The following is a 25,903-nucleotide window of genomic DNA, read 5'->3' on the forward strand; positions in this document are numbered from 1 at the left end:
TGAAAATGGTACCATGTGTTTAGTGGTTGTAGTTGTTGTTGCCGCCGTTGTTGATTGTGTTGTTGTCATGGTTGTCGATGGAGTTGTCGCCGTTGTTGATTGTGTTGTTGTCGAGGTTGTCGATTGGGTTGTTGTCGTCGTCGCTGGTTGATTTAATAAGTGTTATTAAAATTGCAGAAGTATGAGTATTATTGGTGAATATATGTTGTTAATTATGTTAATTAATTAAGTTGATGATTTATATATCTATTATTATTGTTTGTGAATCTCACCCCTTCTGCTTGGAAATGTTGCCCTTCGTATGGGTAACTTGCAGGTAATGAAGTTTAGTAGGAGAGGTGGCTCAAGTGTCGTAGGGCTCTGATACGTAACGGGATGGGAAACTGTTGTGATGTTTTCATTCTTTATGTATCGTTATGAACCTGTTGACGTTGAATTTCATATTTAAAGATATTTTTGTTGAGGCCATGTGCCAAGGATTTATTGAAAGTTGTTTAACGTTGAAAAATATTTCTGCTGCGATGAATTGATATGTTTTATTGAAACTATTATTTAATGAATAACACTTTATCTTATTCAAGGATTTTTGAAAAGCAGTGTAACACTCCGTTGTTGATTAACTATGATTTTACTTAATAATTTAATTGTTGGGGAATCGGGGTGTTACACATAGTCCCTTCGAGAAATAATGTCCCTTGAGAATTAAGAATGGTCTTAATAGCATAATCCCTTTTGTAAATTTCCTCCTTTCGGAAATAAGAGTATTCTTCAGAGATCATAGTCCCTTTCGAGATAAAGTGTCCCTTCGGAAAATAAGAATGATCTTAATAATATAGTCCATTTCCATATTTTATGCCCTTGGAGAAGTAAGAGGTTAAAATGGTGGAAATACGATATCAGAGTTGTCTTAGTACCATATTTGATATATCCGATGAAAACGGATGAGTGACTACGGTGGCAGATAATGCTCCGGTGTGACGGTAATGGCTTTCAGTACGGCGGCGTTGAGTATTCGCGATGGATCTGAAGGTGTCTGCATGCTCGTTAGCACTCCGACGCTCAAGTCAGTAATGAAACTGAGAAAGAGTGTGTAGAAAGTGTTGTGAAAAATGAATCGTACCTTAAGGGTGAAGCAAGTTCACCCTTGTATAGGGGCGCGTTGGGCATAACCGTCTCCGGGTTATGCGGCCTGTGATTATGGATGGTTAGAGGACACATGTAAGGTAATCGCGCTATTGTGTGGCACAGCACATTTAGGTTGGTGTGTTCCCTCAGGCACGGAGCCTTAAGGCGGTGCAAGTTATGCCACATGTAACGTGTGATTGGTCTTCTAACCGATCAAGAACAATTTCCCCCAAGCTAGTGATGCCTTTAGGCGCAATGGCTTTAGCTATGAAAGGAGGCGTTCGATGGAGCGCCTTCAGTGGTTGACGCAATGGCGTTTGTCGCATTTGATGAGAAGGTTTTATTCCGTTCGCAAGGAGGTGTCGCCCGACGTAAGTTAGTGGGAGCAGTTAGCAATTAATGCCTTGAACTGAAAGGTTTTTGGTTGATTGTTCGTTCAACCTGCTTTTTCCACGTGTCGATTTCGTGAAGTCCATGCCTCTCGGAGAAAACGCTTCACGAGCACGTCGCTTTGACTACGTTTGATTTCGACTCTCTGTGTACACTTCATCTGGTCCGTTGATTCGGGCAACTTCGAGAGCTATTTAAAAGGAAAGTTTACTCTGAGTATGACTAATGTGTTGATTATCAAAGGTAGATGTGTGCAAAGTGGTGGTGAGTTCATTGTTGCTAATGTTTAGTTCCGTGTGATTCGAACGGTAGGCAAGACTTGTGGATCAGATTGGGTGATGTAATTAATTCTAATGGGGGAGATAATTGGTGTGTGTATGTGTAGTGACATTAATGCCACCCGATTAGCAGAAGAACACATCATTAGAACAGCAGGCTACATGCATTATGATTTCTCTTTATTCAACAAGTTTATCGACAACAACATTCTTTTCTATCTTTCCTTGTGTGGTCGGAATTTTGCTTGGTATCATGGTGACGACCTCTCTATAACTCGCCTTGATATATTCTTTTTGTCAGAAGATTGTGCGTGCATTGATCCAACTGTGTTCAAACTACTTTGTCTAGAAGTTTGTTTGACGTTTGCTCAATCTCTTTAACAGTTGTCGAGGAAAATAGGGGTCCGCGCCCCCAACACATACCCAAATGTTGGGTTGATCTTCCAGGTTACAACTAGTTTGTTATAGATAAGTGAAAATCTTTTCATGTGGAAGGTTAGGGAAGATTTGTATTGAAGGAAAAACTTAAAAATACAAAATCTTGTTTGAAGATTTGGCACCAACCTAAAACATCACTTTTCAAAACAAGAAACCTATAGGCATCACTATTTTGAGCACATCATATAAACATACAATCAGATGTTTTAGATCCTAACTTTTTTTTCTTGGGTTCAGGTAACATGATTTTAGCAAGACACCCCCACACTTTTAAATATTTTAAGTTAGGTTGATCCACTTTTCCTATACCAAGAACATCAACTGTTATCGAATCACTTAAAATGATATGTTCCTTTCTTTTCCCTATAGTTTTATAAGATGTGAACATATTTTTATTTGCACAAATTTGTGAGGTAGAGGCTGAGTCTACCACCCATGGTTTTTCCTTCATTGAAAGTATTGTATGAGAAACAACATTCACATGTATATCATTTGTCAAAACTTGTAAATTAAATTTAGAATCGATAGCTTGGATGTTTCCATCTTGAGTAGTGTTATTTGAACAACTAAATGAGACAACTTATGTGACAACTTATTTTTTCTATCTTTTTATTGGTTAAAATCAATGGAGAGAGAAAAAGGAAGAGAGAGAATAAGAGTATAATGTGAGTATGAGAGAGAAAGTTGTCAAAAGGTTGTCAGAAAGTGGTTGTACAAATATCATTTCTCTTCCATCTTTGTAACTATATTGAGCTTTAGCAATATGGTGTCCAATTTTTGATTTAAAAATTTTGTTGTAAGGGCTTTTCAACAAAGTAGATTCCATAATAATAATAATAAAAATAATAATAATAAAATAAGATAATAACAATTGCAATCACGTATGAAACTAAGTGAATGAATAGCAATGTTTCTATTTCAAAAGGCAATTATATAACAATATAAGTTTCGGCAATTTGGCCTGTGAATTAATTGTTAAATGAAACTTGTGTACCTTGTAAATTAATCACCCAAATCTTAATTTGCGGTCACAGTTTTAATCAATAAATTTCAAGATTGTTGCACGTGTAAACAGCAACCGCAACACCACAACTTTAAATAATAACGCAACAATCACAACTTCCAATAACAACGCAGCCGCCGCAACTTCAAATAACAACGAACCAGATTCCGCAAAACAAACTGCTTAGTCATGCTAGAATAAAGGCATAATAATAGCTCAAAGTTAACGTTGTGAAGAAATGGTAACAACCTTGACTTAGTAAGCAATTTAATTGTGCTTTAATAATAGTTATTTGCAATGACTCAGCAGATAATTGCTCAAATGAATTATTTAAGAAATGGCAACATAGTAGCACATGATTAGTATGACAATATAACTTTCGAAATATAAATAATATTCTAAAAATTACAACATGTGATTCAATGGTGCTCTCTTACGATGAACTAACACAAAATGGATAAATGTCGTACATGTCAGCACTGTGTGCATAACTGGAAATGTTTGATACTCACATTTCAGAAACCCTAACCTAAGCTGTAGAATAATTTTCCCAAAGGTTTTGAAATTTGAACTAGTAGATAATTAACACTGTTCATATGGAATGCATATAGACGTTGAATGAGCATTGAGATGATGCGAAATAATGTCCGTCAATAGTGTTTTTTGGAGTATGTACAAAAGTGACAATCATCAGTACAACTCACACACATAATTACGATGCCTCACATTTAAACTCGTGTAAATATGTTCAACCAAACAATATCGATGTACTTAGTTTAACTAGTAGTTTTTATTAACATATGTGAAAAGTAGCAATTTATTTTTAATAAGCCAAAAATATAAGTAAATATATAGAAAAAGAGTTACAGAACGAAACAATAGAGTCCAAATGAAGCACAAGACGTGCCCAACAGAGAATCATAAAAAGTCAGAGAGCCTTACATGAGCGAAAAACAAAAATTCAAAAGTCGTAAACAACATTACAAGTTGGAATTCCTTGAACAACAAACAAATTATTCCACTAAGAAGGAAGATCTAAAAAGAGTTGAACTTAGAAGTCTTGAGCCACCACCAATTATGAAGTTTCACCCTATGAGTCAATTTAGCAATCGAAGATTCTTTGTTTTGAAAAATTCGTAGGTGTTACTCCTTCCAAATAATCCAGTTAGTAGCCAGCCAAATTAATTGAAAACAGAGTCGAATATCCTTTATAAAAAGATGAGAACCCACACATTAAGTGAAAAGTAACAATTAATAGAGTAATAATCATAGAAATTTCTTCTTTTATATCCTCATTTGCATTTACTATAAACCTAGATATTCTTTATGTAAGATGATATATTTAATTAGTAAAATCAGAAATTTTGCAAACCCAATATCACCACCATCTTAAAGTAACCTCATAGTTGTTTAACTAGTGTCCTGCCCGGGACACTCGTTAACATGACTTTTTTTATAATCATAACTAAAGAATATAGTGCTCTTTCTTGATTTTGACTTTTTTTTTTGGTTTTTGAGGAAATTGATTTTGACTTTGTTGGAGCCACATTTTTTTTTCATAAGAGTGACGGTGAGAAAACATAATCTGATAATTTAAATGCCACTGAAACAAAAATACACTAACAATCTGCAATTCGATAGTCAAAACTATATGCTTATCCTACTGCACATTTCTATACATTGGTAAGTAGTAGAGGCAACATCAACCATTTTTTTTTTTTTATTTTATTTTATGGTAATTTTATGACAATGAACACTCTTTCTCATTAATATCATTGTTACACGAGAAAAAAATTATATGAAGAATACCATTGTTACAATGTACATTTGGAATGTCATAGAAGATGGTGTAGTGTACTTACATTACAAATCAAAATGGCAAAAAATAGGAACAAAAATTTGGAGCACAATACATTATTATTGTTTGTTTGTACATTTGGTCAAGACAATTCATGAATAATACACACATTTTTACCTACCCTCTCTAAGAGTGTCATGAAGGATGGCTTTAGAAGGATCATTTGGTGAATGAATATCTGCACCACCAACTATGCTTGTACTTGCCGTTGAATTGTAATTACTTGTATCTAGTCCCTTCGCTGAAACGTCAGTCATGATGCTGCTAACGTCGTCAAATTTCCAGTCAGTCAAGTATCCGGGCCTTGATGTCACAGTGCCCACTTCAATATCTCCTGAAAGCATTGCTACTACACGTGACATTGATGGCCGTAAAGTTGGTGATGTCTGAGTGCACAAAAGTGCTATTCCCACAAGGCGTTGGACTTCTTCCTTGTTGAATTCTGATAGTCTAGGATCTATCAGTTCATTTATAGTGTTTCTTTCATGAAGCTGCCAAGCCTAAACAAAGCAAAAATAACATTAAGCTATGTCTGAAAGCGATAAACAAGAGAAAACACAAGCTAAATCTGTACTTGAACAGAATCATCGCCTATCTTTGGGTGTTGAAGCGTGTGACTAAGTATCTTATGTTTGAAAAAAAAGATTGTATGGACTTCATAGACAAAGTAAGGTAGTTACGACATGTGACAAAGAGCAGCATGCATACCCATTCTAGAAGATACATCTTCTCTCCTTCCAAAGTTGAATCAGAATTCGGCCTCCCACTAACTAACTCCAGAGCCACGACACCAAAGGAAAAAACATCTGCTTTCTCTGTAAGGTGTCCGCGCATGGCATACTCCGGTGCAAGATATCCACTTCATCGAGTTTTACACCACATTGACAATTTAGTATAATTTGAAACAAAATATATGCAAATCAAATCAAATATTGATAAAATCATGAAAGTACAAGATGATCAAGTGTTAATGACTTACATTGTTCCAGCAACACGGGTGCTTATATGGGTTTTTTTATCATCATATAATTTAGCCAATCCAAAGTCAGATATTTTTGGGACAAGCTCAGAATCGAGTAGAATATTACTAGCCTTCACATCACGGTGTACAATCCGGAGCCGCGACTCCTCATGTAAATATGTCAAACCTCTTGCAACACCCATACATATATCATAGCGGGTTGACCAATTTAGGAATAAAACATTTCCTGCTCAAACAAGACAACAATGTCCTTAATTATAATCAAGAGAAAAGAAAAAGCAAATAAGCATCAATACATAAAAGAAAACACAGACATGGAAGAAAACTATCGTATTCTCATACCAAACAATGCTTGATCAAGACTCTTATTTTCTAAATACTCGTAGACAAGTAGTCTTTTACTCCCTTCAATACAGCATCCGTATAATTTGACAAGATTACGGTGCTGCACAGCAGATATAGTAGCAATCTCAGCTACGAACTGACTTTTTCCTTGATGGGATCCTATAGATAATTGTTTCACAGCCACATCTCTTCCATCGTTAAGTATCCCCTGCGAGGACAAAAAGGAAAGAAAAAAAAATTCCACAAATAAACAAATTAAGTTCGAATATTTGGCTAGAGTGTTCATATATATTAAAAGTTAAAATAAGAGTTCACAACAAAAATACAACTACTATCAATGGCAGAGCAAATTCTTGGAGGTTGAGAGAAGCTTTAGAAAGTATATCGTTATTAGTTAAGAACAATATTAAAAATAAAAAGATAATTACTTGTAATCAGTTAAATTAAACATTCAACAATTAACTTCTGTGAGCTAGAATTATAATCATCCAAAAAATATAAGTAATCCTAAAGATGGTGATTATCATAAGTATTATTTTTTTTTTGAAGAAGTATTGACAATGATATCATGTTGTAGCATGTTATCATACTATCTTATACAGAGACAGTAAAATATTCACCTTATAAACAGGTCCAAAACCTCCCTCTCCAAGTTTATTGTCACGATTGAAGTCACTTGTAGCATTTTTCAACTCAGAGTAGCTGAAAGTATTTGGCATTGTATCAATGCCTAAAAGGTCTGCAAAAATTAAACACAAACATAGTTTAGAATGATATGGACTATGATAAGAAACCAAGCAGTAGAGAAGCATATATATATATATATATATATATATATAATGTAGAGTGTAATCATTTCTTTCCGCTACAAACACCTTTACGTATAGAACATTGTGTGCTACAAGTGAAAATTTGATTTGTTATTAGCCAAAAACATATATGCATCTTTCCTAGATCTAAAAAAGTTCAACATGCAAACTTATACTATACTGCTTATAATCTACTACAAAGTGTAAATATATGTAAGAAGACAATTTAATTAACCAAGCAAAAAAACTATACAATATATTGATAAAATTTCATTACCTTCATCATCATCGTAGAGTTTTCTTCTCCGGTTGATATAGAAAATGGCAAAAACTGCTAGAAAGCATACAGCTCCAACACCAACAACGATTCCTATGATTAGACCCGCTCTATTCTTTTTACTGCTCGGAGGTTTGTTACTGACAGAAGGTATGAAATCTATACAAAATTGAATAACAAAATTTTATAATAATTTCAGAGTAAATATTATATGTTGTGACAAGTAAACATTTGAGGTGCATAATCTTTTTTGAAGTTTTACCTGGGGTAGCACTGATGGCTTGAATCAAGGGTCCATAAGTACCTTGGCCAGGTATGCAACAAGTTCCTTTTCCCGCCCAAAAAAGATGGACCTCGACATAATTTTCTTTAACTTCAAACCTAAATTGTTTTTGAACAGCTCTGTAGGAGACACCTCCAGCTTCTCTTTGTATGTCAAAATCCTTCAATACACGAGTCCCCTGAAATTTAAAAGCGAAAACATGAAAACTAGACAATGTGAAGATTCCCTTAGCCGCATAACGACTTCATTGAGTATATCTCTAGTCATTGTGAGATTTCAACAACAAAAATACCTGGATATAAATATCAAAGACCCGTCTACCTAGGCTTTTCCATGTAGTAGAATCCAGAATAGCTGTTTCCGCAAATTGGAGGGTTATGTTGTAAAAACCATTTTCCAATCCCAAACCGTAATATCTTAATGATGATGCAGATAGCCGAGCAAATTGAAAAAGCTCCGAGTTCACAGTACCAGTGAACTGATTCGAAACAAAACTTTTGAACAGAGGATTGCTGATCCCGGTAAATGTTCCAACATTACTAACAGCCCATCTATTTGTGTCAGTAACAAAGTAAGTAGCAGGACCAAGTGTCTCATTGTCCGTTTCATACACAATTCCATCTGTAGTTCTAATTTGGGGACCACCACACTTGATCGCAAAGTCAGAATCTGCACAACAGATTATAGATTTATTAATGATCGAAAATGTGTTTTAATTCATAAAATTAACTTTAGCTAAGGCCTTAAAAAAATTCCAGTCTCATTTAGTACAGAGAAAGTAGACCCGAGTCCATAAAACTTGTTCGAATTTGTTTTCGAAGTTTAAATATATTTAGACAAGACAAATAAATGTAAGCTCTTTGTATCAGTTTATGCATTTTTTCTGTATTTCTACTACTCTAGAGCTGTATTTCTGTTTGTTTAGCAGTAATTTTTCCTATTTCCTCCTCAGATTCAATCTTATTTTTAGTATAACAACAGTTGCTAACTTAATTCGACCATACATGGATAAGCATAGTTATGTAAAAATAGACACAACAAGTATAGAAAAACAATTATTGGCAAATGATTACTAAGGAATAATAATAATACTATCAATAACAATTTTCATATTCATGATTCTAACAATTGATTTGAGATTATCCTTTCGTCTCCATTTCATTGTCTCACAAGAAAAACAAGCTTATAATCAAACTTACATCTTCCAGCACCACGATTGCATGGAAAATTTTTCTGAAGACAGTTGAGCCCAGTTGGCAAACCACTGCAAAACCAAATTATGTGTCAGACCATAAAATTCATATGGCTTTAACCAAATTGATAATTAAATCATAAAAAAATATCAACTATTTGGATACAGTTTTTGGTCAAAATGAAGAATAATCATCGTATAATTAATGTTGTAGGTAAAAGTTGATGCCTGAGTTGAATTTTCCAAGTAAAAAAAAAATAAACGCAAATCAAATTTATAAGTATTTCACTGCAAACAGATTTTAGATCCCAAATTATTACATTCAATTCCCAGAAATTATTACATAACATGCCAATTGTAAAATGCAGTACAAATTGAGGTAACAAACTATTGTAATAGTAGTTCTTCACTAACAGTGATAAATATTCATATGACGTTGTAAAATAACTGTGAATGAAGTAGTTATAGAACACAGGCACAAGCTAAGCAGTATATAATGATAACTGGATCGAAATATGGTTAATGATCGAAAGATATAGAGATTAATGAGTTGGATCGAAATATGATTTATGATAGACCATTATGGCATAATTTGATCCATGTAGCAGACCCTACTTAGTGGAATATGGCTTGGTTATTGTTGTTGTGGTGGTTATTGTCTAAAATACAATTAAGATAAAATTTGTGGCTCCATATCTAGGGAATAAGCCTAGGCTCCAACAAGCCATAACACATTGATATCGTTTCTCCTGCTACTGCCTGTCCATATAACAACTCGTCACTGTTCCTCTCAAAAACTAAGATCCAGGACCTCTAATTTGAACAACATCTTAGAGTGTAAAATGAGTGATGTCAACAATCGATGAACAAATCAATAGTTGATACTATGTGCACAGTCACAACAAATCATAGTTACATATACTATATCACATTGAATGACTGAAAATGTGAGTGACAAAATCGTGGAAAGATCAAAATTCACATTATTGCCTATAAATAAGAGTAAATTCAAAAAAGTTAAAAGAGTTATTGAAACAGTCAGTATTGTATAATTATTACCTGCTATTTGAATTTTCTATTGTCAAGTTGTTGGCTACTAAGTTCCTGCATATCATGCCAAAAAAATATCACAATAGTTTCACACATAAAAATGATAAAGAAAGCATAAATTGATTAAGAGAAAAAAACTAATTACAGAATAAAAGATGTAGAGTAAAACTTTAGTCAGGTTATGATCTAAGTGAAAAGAAGAGAGACATTCATAATCTTATTGTCTAAGTGAAAAGAACTACCAAAAGGAGAGTTACTTTTGAAAATTAGACCATGAAACTTACAATTGTAAATTTTGTTCGTTTATCCAAGAGGGGAAGCTTCCTGATAGATCATTGTATGACAAGTCGCTGCAAACATATTAAGTCAAATGAATTGAAGGACAGAAAATGAAGATTGAAAATTTGCTGGATCCAAGGGATTCCAGATTTACTTCTCTCACTCTCTCGTAAAAATATTCTTCCAATTGATAAATTTCATGTACACGTATACATACATACAAACAGATAAATCAGGCCTACTCACATGTTGTTAAGAGATGATCTTTTCTGTTGAGGGAGACTGCCACTGAGTGTGTTATTTCCAAGAAACCTGGAAACAGATAAAACCAAAACATCATTTATACCACATATCATAGCATACCACCAAATCAATATATATTTACGTAGGAAATGAAATATTACAAGGAAGAGAGCGAGCTCAAATTGAAAATTGATCCAGGAATTTGTCCTGAGATGTTGTTGAAACTCAAGTCCCTGCAAGAACAAGCATAACTATAAAATCATCCCACTTTGAGATAAAACACAGATATAGTAACGGATAATTATTAGCATCACAATATCATACGCAAAAGGAAAATATTGAAATTGGAGTTTATGCCAATCCAATAATGAGTATGTTAAACTGACTTGGCTTGATTCGTTTTGAAAATGTTGATGTTGTGGAAAAGCACAACATCAACATTTTCAAAACAAACTTAAATTCAAATTTTGTTCTAAAGTAAAACAAATTTTATCTGATGGATTCAAATGCATTTAAATTCAAACACAAAAGTAGTTATACTCACAGCAGGGTCAAATTTTGCAATTCTCCTATGGTGGAAGGAAATGAACCAGAAATATTGTTATTCCTCAATTCTCTGCAGCAATCATAACCGAATGCTTAGATTAATTTTGCAAAAAACACACAACTAAAGATTTATTTCTACTTGGGAAAGTGTAGCCATTATAATCAGTAGAGCATCCTTACAAGATAGTCATAGACTTCATATTCCTTACAAATTCCAATGATGAGCTCCTATTAGATAGACCACTTATTCTCCTACATTATTGTACATATAATAATATATTAGGTTTCATGAATCAATGTCAACCATACAAGAAACTAGTGACAAAACTTACAACTCTGTCAAAGAAGTCAAATTGGATAATGATGAGGGTATTGGACCTTCAAATGAATTACCCTGAAACCTCCTATGAAAACATACATCAATTACAGAAACTGTTAGTACATACTTTTCTTGTACAAGATATGAAAAATGAATTAAGCAGTAAGATTGTCTTACAAGGATTGAAGCTTAGACCAATTTCCTATGAAGTCGGGTATTCTGCCTGTGAGTTCTGTGTCTGAAGCCCATCTGAAATTAGCAGAAAACCGATATTTACCATAGAAGTTCTAGTTTTTAAATTTATTATCACGACGTAGAAGGGATTGGCATTATCTTACACTGTCACCATATTCGTAAGACTTGCAAATGTGGGTGGAATGGGACCACTGATTCCAGAACTATCCATGTAGCTGCAAGTAAATAAATATTGTTTGAAATTAATACCTTGTATTCACAAAAAGAAATAAACATCTGTAATAGAATGGAATTTTGAATAAAAACAGTTTATATTTTGCACTAGATTATAAGTTGTAACCCTTAATTTACAAGTCTATGGATGCATGCGAGTAACTTTAAAAAATATATATATACCCAAAAAATGGCTCTTCCACTTTATATAGAAGTGTGAGATTTTAGAAGTTATATCCTTGACATTGGTTTCAATTTCCAATAGTCTTACCAAAATCATCATAAACCCTACTCCAAAACAACTTCAAGATTCATCCTTTAATGTTAAAGCTCACTCTGATTTACCAAAACAGATTTATGGACTATACATTTGACTTCAAAGAGATATGCCATAACTTCCAATTTGTGACATAATAAGTGTTTGAAAAGTACAAAGAGAACCTAAACACATTACATGCATAAACTTGAGCATTTTTTTTCTTCCAATTGTTAAATTTTTATGTTTGTTCTACCGCTTAGTTGTTTAATAGTTTTATATTAATGTTCAGAAGAATTTTCAGTGTTCTACTTCTAATTTGTTTCTAGAACATTAATAATTTCCTCCATTCTTCCAAGAATGTTGAGTCCAATTCACACATTGTAATCTTTAACCCGGCTCTGATACCATGTTAAATGGGCTAGGATCTCACTCATAAAATCTAGCTTATAAGGAGGGTGCCCAAACATAGGAACCTTGGCAATGTGGGACTCATACAATTTCAAATGAGAAAAAATTCAAACAATTGTAGCATCACTTTTGCAAATGGAGGATGACAAAACTTCAAACTTCAATAAAAAAAAAACAGTATATATCGATGTTGAGACCGAGTACTTACAGTTGTTCTAGTTTTACCAGCTTCCCAAGTTCAGATGGCAAAGATCCAGAGAAGTTATTGGACCCAAAACCCCTGCAAATTTAGAGGACAACAATTCTGAATTGTCATAAAAAAGATATTTTGAAAGCACATTGTGTATTCAAAAGAAAAAAATGTCAATCAAAATTGACTCTAAGTAATATTATTATGTATTGTCTGATCACTGATCTAGTCAAGCAAATAAAAAAAATAAAAGAATCAACTTTTAGATAACATACAATACTATCAACTGTGTAAGATCTCCCAGTTCCTTTGGAAGCTCTCCTGACAAAGCATTGATGCCAATGGACCTAAATCGATTAAACGAATAACATTAGAAAATTATATTTCCTAACAGTAGTAGTAACTATACATAATGTCATGAACTTGAGTCAATGGCTTTACATGTATTGCATACGAGTCAGATTTCCAATTGCCGGAGGTAGAGACCCCGTCAAGTAATTTTGGCCAAGGTTCCTATTTGCAAATTCATGAAACTTATCATTTTAATCAATATACATACATATGAAGATAACAAACGGATTTACGAGAATCTCAACATAATCATTTTAATAATATTGCTCATAATTGGACAAAATCACGCAATTATGGAGACTATGACCATCCAGATCACAAGAAAATTTTATCTCGATCTGACAGTCATAGTCTCCATAACTACATGATTGCAATGGCTGCACGCAATCCAGGTCCATTAAATTTGAGTACAAAATAGATTGAAGAAACATACAAATTGGTGAGATAAGTAAGAGTCCATAGCTCTGGTGGGATTTCACTAATCACATCCAATGCATAAACTTTCCTGTTAAGTTTCAAAGAGATTATATTAATTATTAAATATAGAAAGGAAAAGAAAACAAGTTGAGAGAGAGAAAGGGGTTATAGTTATAGTTATACAATGCAGTGATGCGGCATGTGGTTTTGTTGTTGAAGGAACAATCACATTTGATGAATGGGTTGTAAGTGGTGTCATCAATGGTGGTACTGCTATCAATGGCTCTTCCACTGCATATTTCGCCACTTATGTTCCATTGAGTTTGGTCTGCTGATTTTCCCCATTTGCTAAAGATCGAGTGTACAACTCTTGCTGCATTATTCACATCACAACTTCATTCATATTTTCGAAGGATCACAAAATTCATGCAATGGTTGGAAGCGACTTTTTAACAAGTTCGCTCGCGCTTTGTTTGAAAGAAGAGGTTGTCTATATCATGTATAATTTTCGATTCATTATCAACGAAATACAAGAAGTCATGACAACATCGCTTTGATATTGTCTCAACTTTACAAATAAGACTAAGATCAGACCAGTTGATCATGAAATTGTGCCTTATAATAAACTAGACAAATATTTGTTGTTGATACATTAGTAATAACAAGAGATAAATATTTATCTCCGATAAAAATAAATATAAATACAAGACAAACATTCGTTACTACTACTTAAAAAAATACAAGACAAATATTCATAATATATAAATATTAAAAAAAAAACATGACAAATATTTGTCTCTTATAAATAAATAGATAAATTTGTCATAGATAAATAAAAAAAATACATGTGTAATATTTGCTCATAATACACCAAAACAGAAAGGTGGAAAAAATATATATCACTAAAAAGAAAAACATGAGACAACTATTTGTAATTGATCCTTTAAAAAAAAACTATTTGTAATAATTGATCCTTTAAAAAAAACTATTTGTAATTGATGCATAAAAAACACAGAACAAATATTTGTCAATGATAAATATTAAAATAATATGACACAACTATTAATAATTGTATCATAAAAACACAGGAAAAATATCTGTCATTGAAAATTATTATTATTATTATTATTATTATTATTTTAAACAAATTAATGCATGATGCATTATCCAAATTCATTAACAAAAAAAAAGAGATACCAAAAGGAAATGCTAAGTCAATGTTGGATAGCATATTTGCACATGAGTTCACTTCTTTATCAATTAATTGATTTTTTTTTTTTGAAGGATTCTATATCAATTAATTGATGAATATTAAGAAAACACTATACAAATATAAAAAATACGGGACTAATATTTGTAACTAATAAAAACGCATGGAACATTTATGTACTAAAGTTTTTATATGAGAATTTTATCACTGATAAATATACAAAAATAATAGATAAATATTTGTCAATAATGAATACATAACATATATTTGTCATTATAGCTGCCCTTCAAAAAAAAATCATTATACATATAAAAAAAAATATAGGGAAAATATTTGTCATGATAATAATAAAAAAGACACTTGTTAAATTATTGTTACGTAAAAAAAATACGGAAGAAATATTGTCATTGGTAAATATCTAAAAAAAATTAACGCATAGGCCATGTGAGAAGTGTCGGGGTGGGAAAAGAATTGGTCCACAAGTAAAAGGGGCTAAATGCTATTAATTGAGGCCAAAACAAGTGCTTTAAGGATTTTACACTTGAATTGTCCTTTAACACTCTGAAATTACCTTAATATCCTCGGTGGCAGTTAACTGTTGATAGGTGTATGAAGGTAATTCTGAAGTGTTAAAGAGCAATTCTTGAAGCGAAAAGAGTAAAATCCGTATTTAAAAAAAAAGGCCAATATAATATCAACTTGCTTATGTTACTTCGGCCGAGTTCTGTGAAGAAATTACGAATAACACAGTTTCCAAATAAGAAAATTGTTGTTTACCCTTCTTAATTTTCTAAAAAAACAACAAAAATTACTCAAATACCTTCAACGACGTTTAATTACCGTTTGGCTTTTTCACGGTAGCAGTTAACTACTATTCCACAACCATATTAACATATTCATGAATGAGATAGTCTTGCATAGACACAAACAATTAGGCACAAACTTTAGGCCACACATAATTCAAAAAAAATTAAAGATAAATAAAATAGTCACATCAATTAACATCACTTCAATCCTTTTCATTTTAATTTTTTTAATTTTATGTGTGTGCCTAACATGTAATATTTGGTATTGTGCCTAACCAAGTATTTCTCTACACGGAGAAGAAAAAAACTCCAACAACTTAAGGCTATGTTTGGATGGTGAGAGGAAAGAATGATTAAGGAATGAAAGTTAATAGAAAGTGAAAGGAAAGTATGAAGATTTTTGGGTTGTTTGTAATAAGTGAAAAAGTGAAAGGAAAAAAAGATGTATATTTGATGAATGACATAAATATCCTTATAATAAAGTGAGTTATATATTTATTATTTATTTAATATAATAAATTGATATTTACATATTAATAAATAAAAATTGATATGTTAAAGTATACATAAGAATAAATATTTCAGTTAAACAAAATTAACAATTTTCCAACTTTAATTACAAAGTTTTTAATAAAGAATAAAAATTTTAAAACTCAATTTTGTATCAATAACTATAAAATTTGATAACTACAGTTAAAACATTTATTAATATTGTTGTATTTTTTAATTTTAAAACATGGATATGTTTGAGTGAAAAAAACATAGATATGATGTCATGTAATACCGTTGATAGAAGAGGCTAATGGCTTTGTAATTTACTAACTAGTATAATAAAAAAGCAAAATAAGGGAGTACGTCCAGCCAAATAAAAATGGAATACTTTGTAAAAAAAAAAAAAAAAAAAATAGAATAGAGTATGAGCTTCATATTAGTAATGTGTACTAGCTTAGTACAATTTTTTATTTTTGTTTCAAGTTTGAACCACCCAACACTCAACGGTGCATATTATTCATATTGATTCAGAGGGTTACTTTTGTCATTCCAAAAAAATTGATCCCTTCTTCACCTTTCCGTCCAATCTAGAGGGGAAAGGTTTTGCATGTGGGTCCCGGTTAAAACATTCTATCCACTCCCTTTTGATGGTGGTGCCAAACAATGGAAACAAGATCCATCCACTCACTTTCTTTCCCTCTTCCAATCTTTCCATAGAACCAAAGATAGCCTAAGTGCCGTGGACCATAAAATTTGATATTGCCTATTGGTCTTTCACTAACTTTCCACCCGACACAAACCTAGTTGTTGGCTCTTGTTCATGATGGGTCCCATTTTTGATATTTGAGACTTGCTTGGTTGACTTTAGCCCCACCATCCTTCACATGTTTTTAACTTGGCTTGCTGTTATGGACGTTACAACACTTTGCCTCTCAAAAAAAAAAAAAAAAAACACTTTGCCTCTCATTCCCCTTATTTTATAGCCACCATGAGAGGAAAACATGCCAAGCCAATTATAATTATCAAATGTCTTAATGATGTGTTTCGTCCTTGCAATTAGACGTCATATAAAAATTAGTCTCTGTAATCACTAATTTTGACAATTTACCCTTGCATTGTTTAATCATTTAAAATTTCGTCTTTTGACTAACTTAATCACTCCCAAGTCATCAAATTAGCAAAATGGCATGGAAATGGACAAAAATACCATCGTCTTTATTATGAGAAGAAGATGAAGACAGGGGTAAAAATGTCATTTCACGAATGGATGACGAGGGTATTTTTATCCATTCCCATGTCATTTTGCTAATTTGATAACGTGTCAGTGATTAAGTTGGTCAAAGGACGACATTGTAAATGATTAAACAATGCAAGGGTAAATTGTCAAAATTAACGATTACATGGACTAATTTCATTTTCCACATCACTTAAGTGCCGTTGAAGTTTTTTCTATGCACAAGTAGTTATATATATTTGGAACGGCATTTAGTTGCCACTATCAGAGAGTTGAATTAGAGTTAATTGTCGTTGAGGTTATTTGAATAATTTCATAGTGTTTTTCAGTAAAATATAAAATGTAAATAACAATTTTCTCCAAATGAATAAACAAATAAAAAGTCAATCATAGACTCTTATAGGTGTTAGGTGGCTACAAGCTAGATAAGTACAATTGAAAACTTTAACAATGAAAACAGTAAAATACATAAGATAAGATGCCACCATCAATAATACGAAACTGAAATGAGAAAAGAATATTCTCTTCTACAAATAAAATAAAATAAAAATATCATACAGTAAGAAGGAAAAGAGGATGCAACTAAATGAAAAATAAAACAAAAGAGAATCATAAGTTTAAGATGTGATTAACATGGTAAAATGAAAAGGAATAAATAAGATTAAAAAAAGCAAGCTAAGTAAAAGAAAATATGGAAGAAAAAAATGTTAAACTCCTAATTTTATTTTAGAATGGTCTAATTATTATGCTAATAACAGTTTTTATATGCACTCACGATTTTATATGCTAATAACAGTTTTTTTATAATCTATCTATGAATCAAGAGATTCACTAAATAATTCCCTACAAAACTGATACTAAGAAAGTTTAGGACTTTCCCACTTTCACAAATAAATTAATATATATATGTGTAACCAAAAAAACAAGTTGATATGTGAAAGATTATGAGAAGCATATGAACAAAATTAAGAATTAAGGAAAATATATGTGTTACCTTCAGAAGGGTCTGTAGTAGCGTTTGCAGTTTGAGCTTGTGCAAAGTTATGCAAACAGATGAAGACACAAAGAATAATACCAAGTGAAGAACCAAAAATACACTGTCTCATGGTGAATCTTCAAACAATAATCTTTCTATTTTGTAAACAATACTAGAGAAAGAACCCTAAGATTTTGTAGATTAAATACTAATTGCAGAGCCAAAGTTGGCGTCTCTGACTTGTAAATTCATTCATATATATGTAATAATAATGTTAACAAAATGTAAGATGGGCTTCCTCATATATAAATAGTGTGATGTTTTTTTTTCTTTTTTCTTTTTTCTAATATAAGATTTAAGTGTTTCGTGACCATAACTCAGTTAGTAGCGATATGTATTTTTATATGTAGATGTCGATGTTCGAACCTCAGACATCCCACTTATTCATCTTAAAAAATATGTATTCTAACCGCTAACTAATTGACAAACAGATTCAAAAAATGTATAATAATTGAAGTTGAACTTTTGCGATAAATCAACTCGTTACCGAGTAGCATGGTGTCATCATGGTCTTTGATATTGATTTTAATTAATTAATTAATTAATTAATAATTATAATAAGCATGGTGAAAAGTTTACGTTGATTTTGATTTGGCAGACGACCGTACATTTAGGACCTTGTCAAAAAATGATCCACTAGACATTTCTAATGTGAATTTGGCTTTATTTGAAGCGTCCTTTTAAGTTGGTTGAGACATTTTCATATTGCAAGTTGGGAAAGTGGTATGTGTATAAAATCGTACATTAATAAATGTATTACCCCACCAACTAGGGTAATCAACTCTGTATTTGTTTTTATTTAATTTAATTAAATGATATTCATATTTAATTATAACCGCATGTGATCACATTTGTTAGTTGAAACTAATTTGATAGTAAGACTTTGAATATATATTTACCACCTTCCCAGTGGCGGAGCCTTTCATGGACTGGAGTGGGCGGCCCATCCGGAAAAATTAAAAAATCAACGATTATAGGTTTATTTTGCGAGGTTTTATGCAATTTTGTGTTGGTTTTATGTTTTGGTTGATCCAAATTCCTGCAAAGTGGTGTAGTGGCCCACTCGAAAATTTAAATAATTCAATTATAGGTCTATTTTGCAAGATTTTATACAATTTTATGTCGGTTTTAGGTTTTGGTTGATCCAAATTCCCGCAAATTGGTGTAGTGGCCCACCCAAAAAGTTTAAATAATTCAATTATAGGTCTAATTTGCGAGACTTTAAACAATTTTTCAATAGTTAATTTTAGTGGCCCATCCTGACATTTTTTTCTGACTCCGCCAGTGAGTCCTTCCTCTATTTCACTTTACGCAAAGCCTAGCAATATCATCAAAGAGGAGTTGATTTAGTTCATTAGGATTAGGATGAGTCTCCATAACAAACAAATTTAAATGATTCATATGAATGTTAAAGTTTGCAAACCAATAACCTCTCACATTTTCTCTACATAAGTATGGTTGATTTGCAAATATCGTCTTAACTTTAACAACTTCTAGATATAGTGAACCAAAATAATGATGTTTCCATTGAATTTGGAATCCTAAAAAATAATGTCGATCAAAATCTTTGAGTCACTTAGCTTCTACAATAAGATGAGAAATATCCTCCCTTCATGCCATTTTCAAGTCCAATTACATATCCCACATCTTAACAAACATGGCAAGCTCCAATATTTTTAGTTTGACTTTTAATCCATCATCAACCTCTTGCGTCCTGCTCCATCTTATGTACATCTTTCGGTCACAAATATATGTAAAAATCAATGTTTTAAATTCATTCAATAAATTATGTATGTGGTCTTTATTGTAGACAACATACATCATTTATTGAATGAATCTAAAATATGAACTTTTTGCTTATATTTATGACATAGTAAAATTCAAATGAAGGCATAAACACAAAATAGAAATAACACGAGGAGGAGTATGAAATCATAAGATCTCATTGTGTATATAAATGATTATTTGTCCTTTTTTTATTCCTACAAAACTTCCAAGATATAAATTATTGTATAAAACACAACAAGTAATGTACTAGGACATTTGGAGTGATGATGAATATGATTATAAATGGTGATCCATTTCAAAAGATAGACACTCCCTCAATTCTGCCAATATTTGGCTAATGTCTGGCCTTTCTGTTGCATTTGGTGAAATGCATGACATGGCAATCTCTACAACTTTTTGTGCTGAATTTATGCTAAACTCACCCTCCAACTTTGGATCAAAAAGTTTCTCAATATCTCCTTCTTCAATTACAGGAATAACCCATTCAAGTATGTGAATGTTTTCTCCAGCTGCTCTTATTATTGCTTCATGACCAGTGATCAACACAAATAGAATTATTCCAAAGCTGTAGATATCATTTTTTTTATTTGTGTTTCCTGTTCTCTGATATCTATTAAGAAAACAAACAATTCAAACAAAATTAGTGATATTGACCTAATTATCATATTGTTTCTTGTCAATCTAATGTTCAATTATATAAATTATAGATAAAAAAAAACAAATATTTTTTGTCAAAAATATTATTAATATAGCAGCCGAAAAGTCTTATTGAGAAACTATATGCCACAAAATATTGAAATCTGGTCTTTTTTTTTATAATGTCATTTCGTACTTACGCAGGATCAACATAACCTAGTGTACCAGCAGGTTGAGTCGATATATGAGAATCAATATCGTTACCGAAAGCTCTACTTAGGCCAAAATCAGCTATCTTGGCTTGCATATTCTCATCTAGTAATATGTTGGTAAGCTTCAAATCTCTATGCATAATTGCTGGTTTACATCCATTATGCAGATATTCCAATCCTGAAAATCTAACAAATTAGTTCAATGTAAAGGGTAGAATATGCAAGAAACATACCAAAAAGTGCACATTACCATATGCTGCATCAACTGCGATTTTGAGTCTCTCATTCCATTTTAAGACATTTGCATAATCTTCTACATGCAAATAGATAGGCATTAGTCTTGTAGTTTTGGATAATCACTCTTTAAAATGAAAACATAGAAAAAAATATCTTCCGAGTGGATTAGGTTTTATATATTTGACATAAAATCTACCGATGTGGAGAATTATCTAAGTGGATTAGGTTTCCTGGCACGTCATTAAAAATATTTTTTAAATGGGAACCAATTTCAAGAACGAAGAAAAACAAGGAGACCAAAGCTGCAATTAAGCCAGCTAAAGACAAACGATAATTACCTAACAAGTGTTGTTGAACATTTCCGTTGCCCATGTATTCATAAATCAATGCCTTTTTTTCACCTTCATCACAATACCCAATGAGAGAGACCAAATTTCTATGATGAACAATCATTAGAAGTTGCGCCTGCATTTTGAGTAATATCATCTCTAGCAAAGTTAAATATGGAAAATATTGTATGATTAACTTGAATCCAATGACTAACCTCAGATTGAAATTCCTTATAACCTTGCTTTGATGATTTTGAAAGCATTTTTACCGCTACTTGAGTGCGATCATGTAAAATGCCAATGTAAACTTTTCCAAATCCTCCTTCTCCAATAACTGTTTTGAAGTTATCAGTAATATTGAGAATTTCAGTGTAACTGAATGTTTGATGCTTTGATTTCATCCAACGCCTTTTCTTAGAATTTGAGCACGTAGCTACTACATTGATAAATAAAGTTGAATGAAAATAAGCATGGATATGGAAAAAACTTAAACATGAATGTGGATATAGAGATTGGAACAAAACCATTTTCTGTCATATCTAGTAGTAGATTTCTACTACTAAGAATTTGTTTATGACTTCAACATAATGTAATGATCATTCAATTATTGAAGTACCTTTTAGTGTTCTGAATATCCAACATACAAGAAAAATCGAAACCATTACAACTAATGCAATAAGTGGTACTAAAAAATCGTTCTTTCCACATGATTTCGTCATACAAAGATCAGGATTATCATCTACACTGAAAAAAGTCAAAGGTGACAAAGTATTAGTTATCATATCATTGATGATATTTGTATAAGACTGACTTTTAGGTTACTTGATTATGTATTTTGTATTTCGTTTGGTGGACAATCGACAACACAAATAAAATAGAAACATAAGTTTACAACAATACTCTTTATGATCTCAAACTATCAAATTGGTAACTTTGAACATAGAGGAGCATACCTCAATGACAGTGAACCTGTTTTATGTCTCTCAAGGAGTTCACTTGGAACAAACCCTCTAAGTTTGTTCTTCCTCACATTTCTGCCAACACATGACAAATAAATATGACACATTTTTTTTTATATATCTTTTATGCTAATAATCAATGAAATTACATTTGATTCATCGGCATGGGACTTACAAGACTTGCAGTGATTGCAGTTGCACCAGAAAATCAGGTAAGGGACCGTTCAAACTATTGTTTGATAAATCTCTGAAATGACAGAATTTAAATGCATAGTTAAAATTTTGAATCTCTAATAAAGAGAGAATAATAATCTTACCGAATGCATATGGTTTCACCGTTTAACGAAATGAGATTTATCCTAAAAACCGTCTCCCCAGCTTGCAGGCATAATGCAATGCGTATATTTTAGTATATATTTGAGATTTTGAAAAAGTTAAATTAACAATATGATAGATAATCATATAACATTTCAATCATAGTTAATATCGTTTAGAAATTTTTTATTGCTTCATTAATTTAAAAAAGAAAAATAAGGTTTTCCCTAAATTCCCAGATCTTCCGTCCGAACATACCCGAGGCCGCCCTTAATCTAACCTAATTATGAGATAAGGAACTCACAAGTTTTGTAACATTGTGAGCTTTGAGATGTAAGATGATATATTCCCTCTCAGTCCACTTGAAGACAAATTCCTGGTTGGTTCCATTTCCATATATACTTTAAGTCAGAGGATAATTGAAGTTTTTGAATTATATTTGCATATGGTTTATTTAAGGAATAGTAAACTTACAAAGATGTGATTCTTGGGATGCTATATCCATCAATGCTACAATTTAGGCCTTCCCACATATAATTCCCAGGACCACATGGATCTCCTTGCCAATTTCTAGCCACCTTATAAGCATCCTTGACGTTTGTGATAGCATCAACTAGTATTTGGTATTCGAAAAAAACAGTTCAGTAAGGTTTTAAAGCCAATTTGCAGATAGTTTACTTTACACCACAAAATGACACAAAAAAACTCATATACTACCTCCTCCGTCACTAAATATTTAATTTATTGACTATTACCGTTGTCTTATAAATTTACCTATAATGAGAGAATTAATTTATACATTCATCATTATATGTTGATAAAAAGAATAATTAACGCAGTTGAAAATAAGAAAATATATTAAGAGGGTCTTATACTAACGGACGGAGGTTGCAGTATGTTTTTCAAATAAACTAAAGAGCCAGCTTACCATCATCCTGTTGAGTTTCTGATTGTGAGAAGACTTTTCCCATATAAATCTCAAATGCATTTAGGATGGGTGGAAGGGTTGAATTCTGTGTCCTAGAAAGAGAAATTTGATACCTTGTGGCTCCAGTCAAAGGTGTTGCACCCGCAACGGTTCTTACTTTCAAGAACTTGTTGAAGTCTCCTTTCAAAACATTGTCATTGATAGTGATATTTGGTTCTCTAGTTTCATTTCCAGCCAGTTTCTCAACCTCATTAAAGTACAAATAGAAGTGGAATTGGTCATTTACATTATCTGCATCCCAATGAAATTGTAATGGAGCACTGGCATTTACTGGTGTAACAGCAGTGCTCATCACAATTGCTGGTAGTTCATAAATATTCGGAATTGGTAGATTTACATTCTTAACGGAGGTATTTAATCGTCTGCAAACACTTGGTAATTTACACGGCATCCAGTTGCGGTCATAAACATCCTTTCTGTACCTGATGTTTGTACATGGCCAAAAAAATATAGTTGGATATATCCAATACTTTTCAACTGGGTATTGAACAAATTATAGAAACGTATAAACGTGCAAAAATCCGTAGCTTATTGCTCCTTTAGGAAACGGTTTTTCATCCGTGGGATAAAGTTTCGTTGCCTAAAGTGAAAAATGGTGCAGTGATAATTAGTGTACTGCTAGATGATTCCATGCAATGTATTCTAGTTAATTACCTGTATTTTATGTCTGTCGTGGAACCTAAATTGCATCGCTTGATGAGTGATAATACTGATTTAGGTTCGTATGTGCCATAAGCCGTATACGTATTGTTCATAGCCCTCAATTCTATGGCTGAAATGAATGGAGTCCCTTTGCCTGTGTTAACAAGACATGGTTTTATGTAATCTACTGATGGAGTGTAAATAATCTCCTTGATAGTGATGTGTGATGCATTGGAGAACAACTTCACTGTATCCCACACATTAGCTCCAAAATGAAGATCAAATTGTGGTGGTTCATTTAGATTATCATAGTTTCCATAATAGAAAGAAGCTCTTATTAAATATTTAGTACCACTTGTTACATTTATTTTGTAACAGTTTCTCACTCCACTTGGAAAGCTCCTCACTTTCTCTAGTTCCTGTCGAGAAAACTCTTTCGTAGGTTGTATGCTCTTACTTACACCTTTATCGAGGATGAATTTGGCATCTGAAATGTAATTTATGCCTGTCTCCAACGAAGAATAGTTCGCATCTTCAGGTCGCCCACAATCTAAGCTAATGAATCCTGATACATATAAATTTATGAACAAATTAAGATAACTTCAGCTACAAAAATAATTACTGGGAACAATATGTGACATGAAGTAGGTATAGACAAATTCGAAAACAAACCTGATTGATCCTGAGCTTGTATCAAAACCAAAATAGTAAGGACTGAAGATAGTACAGAAAGAAAATGGGGTAACATTATCATCAATCTTGTTCTTGTATAAATGCTAATACAAGGAAGCATTTATACAGTTAGAGAATTTCATTCCACTTCAATTTGCATACGCAAAAAGCTGTCAAATTTTCTATTTTTTAAATATTTATTTTAGACACCTAAATTCGATTTCTGGTTGAACAATTTTTATCCAGACTTTACTTATCTTTCAGCCGAACTCTGTATTACTAGCGCCTCTGGAGTTTATGAAGAGCTACATTATCAAGCAACAACTTGAATCTTTGATTGATTCAGAAGACTCATAGGTCGTTGGATGAGACACTATTGAGTATTAAGTATTCTACAATGCTTGTTTTCAAGCAACAACTTGAATCTTTGATTGATTCAGAAGACTCATAGGTCGTTGGATGAGACACTATTGAGTATTAAGTATTCTACAATGCTTGTTTTCATCAGAGGGCTAATTGATTCAGAGACTCTACAATTGATTTAATTTGAAGCAGTATCAGATGCTTCTGCGCTTGGACAATTATTTTATTTATTTATACTATTTGCTTGTTTGTCTATTTTATTATAATATTTATAACCCCCCTCCAAAAAAAATATTTTATTATTATACTAGTGTATCATCTTGGCGTAGGTCGAGTTATATATATATATATATATGAGATTTGCTCAGCGGCGAAGCTCGCAAAAAATTTATGCAAGGGCCAACTATAAAGAAGATTTTTTTTTTAAAACAAACATATTAAATTTAAGAATAAAATATATTTTTAGCCCTATAAATTATAATTTAGGGTTAAAAAAACTATTCAGTTTTTTTCTTTGTTTTTAAATTTTTTTTT

At 32.1% G+C, this 25,903-nt stretch overlaps 2 protein-coding genes across 6 annotated transcripts; both read right to left on the minus strand.

Moving 5' to 3' along the window:
* Window positions 1-5,028: 5,028 nt before the first annotated feature.
* Window positions 5,029-18,431, minus strand: LOC25502464 (probable LRR receptor-like serine/threonine-protein kinase At1g56130). The gene is made up of 24 exons (XM_013589995.3): window positions 18,187-18,431; window positions 13,634-13,823; window positions 13,467-13,538; window positions 13,124-13,195; window positions 12,958-13,029; window positions 12,701-12,772; window positions 11,756-11,827; window positions 11,595-11,666; window positions 11,431-11,502; window positions 11,279-11,350; window positions 11,097-11,168; window positions 10,714-10,785; window positions 10,556-10,621; window positions 10,315-10,380; window positions 10,040-10,084; window positions 8,988-9,052; window positions 8,081-8,457; window positions 7,768-7,966; window positions 7,506-7,664; window positions 7,040-7,158; window positions 6,417-6,627; window positions 6,072-6,300; window positions 5,801-5,951; window positions 5,029-5,592 (listed from the first exon to the last, which is right to left on the minus strand). The coding sequence occupies exons 1-24, from the start codon at window positions 18,296-18,298 to the stop codon at window positions 5,206-5,208; spliced, it is 3,096 nt and encodes a 1,031-aa protein (XP_013445449.1). The 5' UTR covers window positions 18,299-18,431; the 3' UTR covers window positions 5,029-5,205.
* Window positions 18,432-20,153: 1,722 nt separating this feature from the next.
* LOC25502465 (probable LRR receptor-like serine/threonine-protein kinase At1g05700) lies at window positions 20,154-25,404 on the minus strand. Of its 5 annotated transcripts, XM_039828949.1 has the most exons (14): window positions 25,007-25,403; window positions 24,347-24,899; window positions 24,030-24,114; window positions 23,633-23,879; window positions 23,179-23,317; window positions 23,009-23,080; window positions 22,565-22,636; window positions 22,384-22,464; window positions 22,047-22,174; window positions 21,646-21,866; window positions 21,440-21,566; window positions 21,115-21,177; window positions 20,853-21,042; window positions 20,154-20,626 (listed from the first exon to the last, which is right to left on the minus strand). In XM_039828949.1, the coding sequence occupies exons 1-14, from the start codon at window positions 25,125-25,127 to the stop codon at window positions 20,293-20,295; spliced, it is 2,433 nt and encodes an 810-aa protein (XP_039684883.1). In that variant the 5' UTR covers window positions 25,128-25,403; the 3' UTR covers window positions 20,154-20,292. The 5 variants fall into 5 exon arrangements, with proteins under 5 accessions (XP_039684883.1, XP_024627942.1, XP_013445451.1 ...); XM_024772174.2 differs by having other exon boundaries at window positions 21,646-21,863; window positions 23,633-24,114; XM_013589997.3 differs by having other exon boundaries at window positions 23,633-24,114; window positions 25,007-25,402.
* Between the last annotated feature and the right edge of the window lie 499 nt (window positions 25,405-25,903).

This window comes from Medicago truncatula, chromosome 8 (genome assembly GCF_003473485.1).
Source record: "Medicago truncatula cultivar Jemalong A17 chromosome 8, MtrunA17r5.0-ANR, whole genome shotgun sequence".
Classification (NCBI taxonomy): Eukaryota; Viridiplantae; Streptophyta; class Magnoliopsida; order Fabales; family Fabaceae; genus Medicago; species Medicago truncatula.